The 9,489-nt window shown below is 36.9% G+C and overlaps 1 protein-coding gene across 2 annotated transcripts in view; it reads left to right on the forward strand.

Moving 5' to 3' along the window:
- RASGRP1 (RAS guanyl releasing protein 1) overlaps window positions 1–8,336 on the forward strand; it is a 34,209-nt gene extending 25,873 nt beyond the window's left edge. The window contains exons 10-17 of one of the 2 annotated variants that reach the window (XM_062494284.1): window positions 1,196–1,276; window positions 1,922–2,026; window positions 2,830–2,939; window positions 3,563–3,707; window positions 4,418–4,454; window positions 5,036–5,182; window positions 6,429–6,802; window positions 8,202–8,336. In XM_062494284.1, coding sequence (XP_062350268.1) covers window positions 1,196–1,276; window positions 1,922–2,026; window positions 2,830–2,939; window positions 3,563–3,707; window positions 4,418–4,454; window positions 5,036–5,182; window positions 6,429–6,802; window positions 8,202–8,336 — 1,134 coding nt within the window. The remainder of the gene's footprint in view (window positions 1–1,195; window positions 1,277–1,921; window positions 2,027–2,829; window positions 2,940–3,562; window positions 3,708–4,417; window positions 4,455–5,035; window positions 5,183–6,428; window positions 6,803–8,201) is intronic. The other variant, XM_062494285.1, reaches the window with a different exon arrangement.
- The last annotated feature ends 1,153 nt before the right edge of the window (window positions 8,337–9,489 follow it).

Here is a 9,489-nt window from a genome sequence, read left to right on the forward strand (position 1 = left end):
TTAGATAAATACCATCCAATTAAAAAATTCATATACCTATCAGAGTTTAGTTACCTTTAGTTACTTTAGTTACCAACTAAACAGAGAATTCAATTAATTAATTATGAATACATAAGTTTGTAAGATATTTTTTCCCAAATGGGAAATGTACAGGAATAGAAGAGGAAAAAATTGGTGATTTATCTGGAAACAAGGGTAGAGGTGCCAGTTCATCAGTATGCTTCCAGTTATTTCTATAAGGGAAGGAAATGTTTATTTCTGTTCCACTATAGTAGTATGTACTCTGTGTACTTTCAGTAAAGAAGATTCCTTGTGTTGAAAACAAAATCACACAAAAGTTCAGTCCCTCAAGATATCTCATTTCTAGCCAAGTTTCTTCTGGTGCTTAAGAAACTGCCTGACATAAACATTAGTCAAACATATTGATGTATTTCACTTCCATTCTATCTAGTCAGTACGATGCTACTAAAAAATTAATGCTACCTAGGATGTTGTTAAAACAGTATTTTTGGCTTCTCCTAGTAAGTTGCCTTCTATTAAAATAGTAAATCTTCCTTTCTTGTTTCTCAGCTTTGTTTGGCATTATCAAGGATCTTGTCTTGGAAAAACCATAGAGTCCACTTCCACTTTCTGGTTACAAGCCCTGTTTCAGGAAAAAGCTAATAGATAAAAGTGCTTATGTGCCTGAGGTTATTTGTTCTCTTGGAGAGCTTTCTTGTGTGAAATTAAGCACACATGTCCAGGGCCTGAAATACAGCTGTGTGAAGTAATGCACTTCTTACTTCTTCCTGCTATTTGTTTTAAATGTTTTGTTTGAAATTATTCTAAGTATTTTTTTTCCTTCTAAATAATGTTTTATAAAAATGGGTATTACAAATATGTAGAACTTCGGCATAATTTCATGTAGCTATATATGACAGGATATAAACGAGAAGAAATACTTCATTTCAGTGCAGGTGATTCTGAACTCCCAATAGTCTGTGTTACAGATTTTCAAATAATGACAATAACAGTCTAAAATGTGGAATTGGGCACCTATCAAATCACTGTGAACACCTGTGCAGCTCAAGATAATTTCTTTCTAGATGTAATCAAAATTGAAAAATAATGCAACAAAAATATGAATGCACTCTAGTAACAAGTTTGTAAAGTAGTAGTGACTCTTCTGGGATTAAACTAATGTATTTATTTTCAGCTGTCCCTTGATCTTTACTACACAGAAGATGAAATTTATGAACTTTCATATGCACGAGAGCCACGAAGTCACCGAGCTGCTGTAAGGGCCTTTACAGATTCTTAACAAAAGGAGGGCTTTTATGAATGATATTAATTTAAAACCAGGATTTTTTTTTTTTAAACAAAATGTTATCTCTTGCATTAAGTTTATTATTTTGTTATATGCTAAATTGAAAACATTTTAGCTTTGTAGACTGAGTGAAATCTATTAAAGTGCAAATTATCTGATCGATGATGAAGCCTAAGATAGAATATATGGTAGAGTTGACATCATATCAGGTTCAATAATATGAACACAAAGATAAATGAAGTTGCTGTGTGGAGACATGGCATCAGTCTTAATCTTGGCAGTTGATACTGTTTTATTCAAATGGAAAATTCTTACATAATTCAAATGATGAAACTCAGGAGTGTTATGTGGTAGCTTTGTTCCTGTTTTATAAATATGGAAAAGATGGTGATTTTACAGGGCTGTCAATGAACTGTGACAATTTAAGGAATGATTGCTGTTTTGAACAGTTCAAGGAAGAGGTTAAGCACCATGTAATTGTCAAAAGAACGATGTCAGATCCAACAGGTCATTTCTGCACTCTGTGTCACATAATCCACTGTTACAAATGGAAGAAGTGTAGTACTGCAAATCTTTCCATGTGGTACTAATGAAGTTCCTTTCAATTTATTTTAGCCTACGACACCTTCCAAACCACCAGTAGTTGCAGACTGGGCTTCAGGAGTGGCCCCAAAACCTGATCCAAAAACTATCAGCAAACACGTTCAGAGGATGGTAGATGTAAGTAAGGTTGGCCAGTGTGCTTCATATTATTGTAAATCTTTGTAGTCTTAATCTCAAGGTGTGAGAAAATACAGGGATGGGACTTCTGTCCTCACAAACACACTTTTGCTTACCTGTAAACAGCAGGAGTGGCACAGATGGAAATTCCTTCGGTGGGTAAAGAGCCAGCAGGAGGTGTGAATGCTGGTGGTGGAGGTAGAGACGTAAAGAGTTCGTCTTTGCCCACTTCCTTCACCTCTTTTCTTTCTAAGCTCTCTTAATAATGTGAGGCATCCTTTGGTATATGCTGTTTTGGAATATATTTCTAAATTTGTTCTAGGTGTGCTCCTTGCCTTGCAGCCAGTGACAAACAATAATACATTCCACAAGTGGAAACAGGTGTTTGCCTGACAGTTCTACCATGACTGATTTTTCTCATACCACTGACCTGAGATAAAATAAGTTAGGCAGCTACACTGATTTGGCTACAGAAACCACCATTGAAAGCACTAATTGAGAGCATTAGTGCAAGCTGTATATGTGGGCCTGGACAGAATGGTCTTAAAGCAGAAGTAAAAAACAGCTGTCATTGTGTTGTGAAGCTTTTAGTCCAGCCTTTGTTGACTTACCTATGTTTTGCTGCAAATCAAGAAATCATAATGCTTTTTTAGTCTCATGCAAAAAAAGCAATTAGACTGTTGCGCTGTTTAATAGACACTGGGAAAAGATGGGAGAGGAAATGCATAAATAATGCAGAGGCTTTCTGAAGTGGTAATTCGGACCATCCTCATTATCAACTATTTTGCTATTACCTCATGCAGTCTGTCTTCAAAAATTATGACCATGATCAGGATGGATACATTTCCCAGGAAGAATTTGAAAAGATTGCTGCCAGTTTCCCATTCTCATTTTGTGTAATGGCCAAGGACTGGTGAGTACCTGCTTGTCAACTTTGTAGTGTCTGTTTTGGGAGGGGTTTAGGGGATTTTGTGTTTAAATTGTAATTTATCATTAGGGTGGTAAAAGCATCCTCTTCAGGCAAGTGAAAACATAACTGACAAAAACATCTTCTAAATGTGTCATGAATGACCTTTTCATTGGGCTTACAGCAGTGGTATCCAAGCAGATTTAGAAGGAAAAACAGACAACAGAAAAAATAAACATTTTTCAAATTATATTCAGTATATACTACTAAAGAATTTTCCCATGATGAAGCTGTCACTTAAAAATAGAGTTGACAAATGTATATTTTGGTAAAATCAGGGACATTTTTCTTAGCATATTAGAGCATGGAAAAATAACAGCAGTGATTATTCAGAGGTTTAATATGAAGCATCACATGCAGATACTCCATTTATCCTGTCAGTCTGCAGTTTAAATGTGTCGATAAGCTTCTGTGTATTTTGGAAACAATTAGCAAGATCACTTTAGTTTTTCACGGTTTTTTTTTTTTAACTATTGCTATTATAAAATGTGAAGAAAAAGATGGTTAATGCTCCTTATGCATTTAACACAATATATGTCTCACAAACAACTTTTCTTGTTTATTTCCAGGGAAGGTCTGATTAGCAGGGATGAAATAACAGCTTACTTTATGAGAGCTAGCTCAATCTATTCCAAATTAGGACTTGGCTTTGCTCACAACTTCCAAGAGACCACTTACTTAAGACCCACTTTCTGCGACAACTGTGCTGGATTTGTAAGCTTACTTTTTAAAATTATGTTAATATTCTTTGGAATTATGCCTTTTTTATCTCATAATTTTCTTGTGTCATATACAGAAATGGATCTATATAAAAATCAGTGAAGTTATATAGAACACCAGATTTTGCCTCTGTAGATATTTAAGGCACCCTTTACTGCCGTCTTAGCAGTGCTAATATGTTTAAACATGGCTCATACTTTATGGGGTTTGGTTGTGTCACCAAAAGCAGTCTCAGGCAAGACTTCCAAATGCAGAGCTTTCTATTCCATGGGGCTGCTAGAACTCATGTCCTGATACAGACATGGCATGCCTCTGCCTGTGGCACAGAAGGTTTAATAAAACTGGCTGTCCTACCAATCTTCCATTCAGCTGAGATCAGACAAGGGCACTGAGACTGAAGAATTCCCCATCTACTCCAGCTCCACAGCTTCTCAAGGAACTGCCAGATCTGCTAATGTACTCAGGAGGCCAGCTCAAGATATTTTGTTTGTCGTTGACACACACAAAATATTCCATTTACCTTGTGCTAAAGGGATAAATAGTTCTATTTTGACCTTATGATTAAAAGTGCAGAAAAGCAAGATATTCTGCAATTTCTCAGATCTTAGAAAAGAATGGAGCTTTCAGGGTATTTTTTATTTGGAGGTATTCAACATGCAGAGGAATATATTAATATGTAGGCTTTCTGTTTGTTTGAATTTCAGCTATGGGGAGTCATTAAACAAGGATACAGATGCAAAGGTAAAGTCCTTTATAATTTGTTAATTTTAATCCATAATTGATAGTAAATGACAAAAACCTGTGATCATCCTGAGATCTATGGCTATATCCATGGATCCATTTAATCTGATCTCCCAGGGAGGTCAAGAGTGATTCAAGAATAGTATGATAGACAGAAGAAATGCAGAGGTGAAGGAACTTGTAACTGACAGCTCTAATGCTTTGCAAGACATGACTGAATTCAGAGGTTTGGGAACAGACCCTTGGACACAAACATCACCACTCTGTGAATATTGTGCAGCACATTCCCAACATCTGTTTTGCAGTTTTCTTCCTTACACAGGTATCAGCTTTCTCTGCAGCTCCTACAGTCAGGGCACTTTTTTGACTGAATGGTGCCATTTTGTACTTTGTACTTAATGAACAGGAATTTTAGTCATACATGGCAAAGGGATGGCATTTTACAGATGTATGTCAGTACAGGTAATACCTGTCGAGAACACCAAAGAAGGTTCTTGTTTCCCAGGAAGGCAGTAGTGTCAGAGCTACCTTAGATGCTACAGCAGAGCCACTGAATCATGTAAACATTATTTTGTTTACAGACTGTGGAATGAACTGTCACAAACAATGCAAAGACCTGGTTGTGATAGAGTGCAAAAGAAGACCCAAAATTTCAGCTGCAGACAGCAGCCCAACATCTGCTCTTGCTTCAAGCCTCTGCCCAGTAGGAGTCAAAGAACAATTCCATGGTGAGAAAAGATCACATTAAAAAGATTAAAATATGTAGATAATCTTTCCTTTGCTCCTTTTTCTTTTAAATCTGAGTTATATATAATCCTTTTAGGTTTTGTCAGTTGATTGCAGTGTTTTATCTACAAAGAACCTAGAACCAGGTGTATATGAGCTTGTATGGAGTGACACCATTCCTGCTCTAGACTGAGTAAGAATGGATTCATTTTCTGGCAGAACTCTTGTCACATTACACAATGTATGGTGCACAAATGCCACCAAAAACTGAGTAAATCTTCTGCCAGACTCTCATCAGAACTAGATGCCATGTGACATGAAAAGCTGACAGGTTTCTCTCGCCTTGTAACAACTCTCTCACCTTGTAACAACTTTAGCAAGTTGTAGTAACATTGACTACTGCACTGTTACAACTCTGACTCAATGTGGAGTTTATAAAGTCAGTTTTCTTACATATCTGTGTGCTAGGAAAACCAACAGCTAATTGTCTTTATTTTTTCCACTTCAGTAGCTGAATCTATAACTCCTATTCATTTCTCCATCTTCCACAGAATTGGAAATGAAAAATCTACACCTCTCTGTTCTTTTTTCCTTTTATCAAGCAAGCTGTATAACACTTTCTTACTGCGTAGCACTGCGTAGGCTTTCAAAGAAAGAATGCCGTCCTTGAATAATACCTAATTTTTCAAGGTTAATTTCAAGGCTAATTCTGTTTTTATTTTGATTTTCATGTTCCAACTCTCTGCATATTCACTTCCTTTGAATTTCTTTCCTGCTCTTTGCCTGTATTTAAAGTTCTTCAAATCTGCTTCCCTACACTTTGATTATCAATGTTTTGTGTTTTAAGATTCATACTGCTGGATTCTGCCTTTGGCTTCCTGTTAGCACATATGTAGAGCTCAGTGCCCCCCTTTTCTCTTGATACTGACTATGTGCATCTCTGTGACTGTGTCTGAAATGGCTGCAGCACTACATAATAATAATCTCTTATCATATCAAAGTTTTTCTCAAGCTGACCTTGATGCCACACCCGTTTTCTCCTTACTGATCCATATCTGTGTTGCTCAGTTGTTTCAAGAGACACAACATTGAGAAACTTCTAATGACACCTATTTTGCAGAACAATAAATATAAAAGTCAGTAAGAAATAAATGTTTTATTTATTAAAATCAAGTTTAATTATCATGCTACCTGTTTCTTCTTTTCTGGGAGAAGACCTTGCCTCAATTTACCATATGTATTTTGAAGGACAAGAAGAAGGATCCTTCACCTTTCCTAATGGAGAAGTAGTGGAGCACAATGAAGACAGCAAGGATCGAACCATTATGCTCATGGGTTCCTCAGCTCAGAAAATCTCAGTGAGACTGAAACCAGCTGTGATTCATAAAAGTACACAGACTGATCCTGTACTTATGGCTGGTGATGTATCTCGTAAGCGGAGAGAGAAGAAAGAACACAGGATGCCAGAAAATCCTTATCTCCAGGCAGCTCCAGCATCCACATTTCCAAGCCCAATTCTAGGCCGCAGAAAAGCATTTGTTAAATGGGAAAACAAGGATTCCAGCCAGAAAATGAAGGAGGAGCATCACAGCTGTAAACCCTCATACCAGGAACTTGAGCAGGTACATACATGATGGAACAAATTCTGTTTTACACAACAGGTCAAGTGGTTGATGTGTGGGGGAGTGACTGGGTGGGAAGGTGTCACTTTACTCCAGTGCAACTAATTGCAAATTTAATTGCAATTAAAAACCTGTGAATGGCATTATAAAGCCTTAGCCACTTTAACTTCCAGCAATGCTTCATTTAAATGATACATTTTAGTGCTAGTATAGGGCTTCGAAGACATAGTTCTGATTACATTGATCCCTGTCAGTTCTAGCACGTGAACATAATCCAATCACTCAGGACAGAATGTTACTCCATAAAATGAGGAACATAGTTCTGAATTTCCTCCTGATTTTAGTAGCCTCTGCTCCCTTAAGTGACAGAATATGTGGAGCTGGGAGGTTAGGCAGCTCTGCTCTTGTTCAACTGGAAAGTGTAAGCACCACCAAGAAATTTTGCTGTGAACAGTTATCATGCTTCTTGCTAGATTTCACCTGCATCATCCCAGTTGTGTCTCAGTTTACTCTAAAGTGTTCTGGCAAAATAGCTATTCATAAAACTGTGTCACCTCAAACATGGCCCAAATTCAGGTTTGTAGAAACACCTTTACAGACAGATTAAAGAGACTATTACAGTTCCAGCAGTGCAACTAATAGATGGATCCAGCTATAATTATGAAGAACAAAGACTTATTTTCGTACTTTTTACTCAATATTTATCACTATTCTGTGATGAAGCAACATGGAAGCAGTCCACCAACAGTCTGCTCTTTGAATGATGGCTATAACTTTCAAAATATCTCTTGCTGCTGATAACGTGAACTCATGTTTTATCAAAGATGAATGGTTTATTAAGACAGAGATTAAGACAATCTTCCAGTACAAACCACTTCACTTTCAATCAACAGTATATTCAATACAACAAGGATGTGAAGCTTGGATGTAACTTCTAAAAATGCATTCTTTAAAATGTCCTATTCATGTGAGTCCCGTAATTTACACTTGCCCTTGCTCCCTCCTCAGATTCTGACCTCGATTACTAAACAGCAGATGATGTTATGAAATAATGGCTTCACTTCTGGTACATCAATTTCTGCAGCAGTAGAGTGGTAACGTGTGACATGAGCTGTTGTTTCCCCAGACTGCTGTTGTTATGAGAGGTGCAGTGGAGGATGGATAAGTGCAGGTTGTGGACATGACTCAGATACCAGCTGCTGGAAAGCCGTGGGAGTATACACAAAGGATAGAACAGGGACGGTGGAAATAGTCAGATAAGTTACTGGTTCTGATGAGATCTACACCAATTTATGTTTATGGCAGTCAACCTAAGTATACAGCCAGACATTCCTCAAACAATGGCACTATAAAATACAATTCTCTATTATTTTGTTTGTTTGTTTGTTTGTTTGTTTAGGAAAGGAATATTCTAAAGGCAGACAATGAAGGTTTAAAGATTCAACTGGAACAGGCACATAAAACAATTGAATCTCTCACAATCCAGAAAAGAAACCATGTAGTTGACAGTCTACAACACAGAGACTGCTCCTAGCAGATGAGAGGAAAATCTCCTATGGAATGGAAGAATGTAAGACTGAAAGAGGGGCTGTGATAAAGCTGCTTTCCAAGTGAACTGGAGAGAGAATCTGAAGGACGTTAAGCAGAAATTTTCTTCTTACTCAATACATTTCCCTTTTAAATATGCACTCCCAAATGTATAAAATCATTCTTTTGACCTTGCAAGGTAATTTAGCATTATCTGTGCAATGAAAATAATATCTTCTGGGTTTGCTTTTAAAAGGAGTGAGAGTGTTGCTGAAGCCTCTGTTCATGTTGAAGACCATACTGATTTCCCAGTGACTTACTTGGCTGCCAGCAGCACACCTTACTGTAGAAATGTTCTGACAAAGTAGCTATTCAAAAGACTGTGTCACCTCAAATTTGGCCCCAAGTCAGTTTTGTAGAAACAGATGTTTGATAAGGCTGAGTAAGTAAAACTTCTTTCTTGGAGCTGAAACCAATTTAAAACATGAATTGAATGGTCACATTTAATTCCAGAAATTAACAAGAACTTTAAAATAAGCAGCTAAGCTAATGATATTTGATTGATCCTTACACTTTAATATAAACTGACAATTTTTAGAACATCTTTCAGAGCTTTAGAAGTTCTACTGCTCAAGCATTTAAAATAATAGAAGTGAGACTGTAGAGACTTGACATTGAAGACTGCTTCCATTTTTGTGTTCCATGCCATGACTTGGAACACTTAATTCCACTTATTTGGTTTAAGGGGTAGCTTCTTGTCCCCATACAGTAGATATGGGACAAGGCTCATTGTATTTCTGTCACATCAAAGTAGAGCAGATTCACATCATTGTTGAGCAGAACCTTTAGAGCCATATTATGAGGGAAACTGTACAGCAATCTCTGTGCAATAGCTACTGTGTTTCAGAGCTCCTGACAAGATTTCTCCATTTTCTCTCTCCTGGATTTCACATGCACTTTACATAAAGAGTCAAGATGAGTGTGCTCCTATGTCTGTAAATTTTGTATAGTAAAAGGTGTGAGGGAGTTAACTTAAAGACACAAAGTGTATATATTGTAAAAATAAGTCTTTTGAGTTACTGATAAATCTGCTTCTCAAAATAGCCAATTTGAAAATTGCATTTGCATTCCAAGATAATATGTATACTTCGAGTTGCATA

The sequence above is a fragment of the Cinclus cinclus genome, chromosome 6 (assembly GCF_963662255.1).
Source record: "Cinclus cinclus chromosome 6, bCinCin1.1, whole genome shotgun sequence".
NCBI classification, from domain to species: Eukaryota; Metazoa; Chordata; class Aves; order Passeriformes; family Cinclidae; genus Cinclus; species Cinclus cinclus.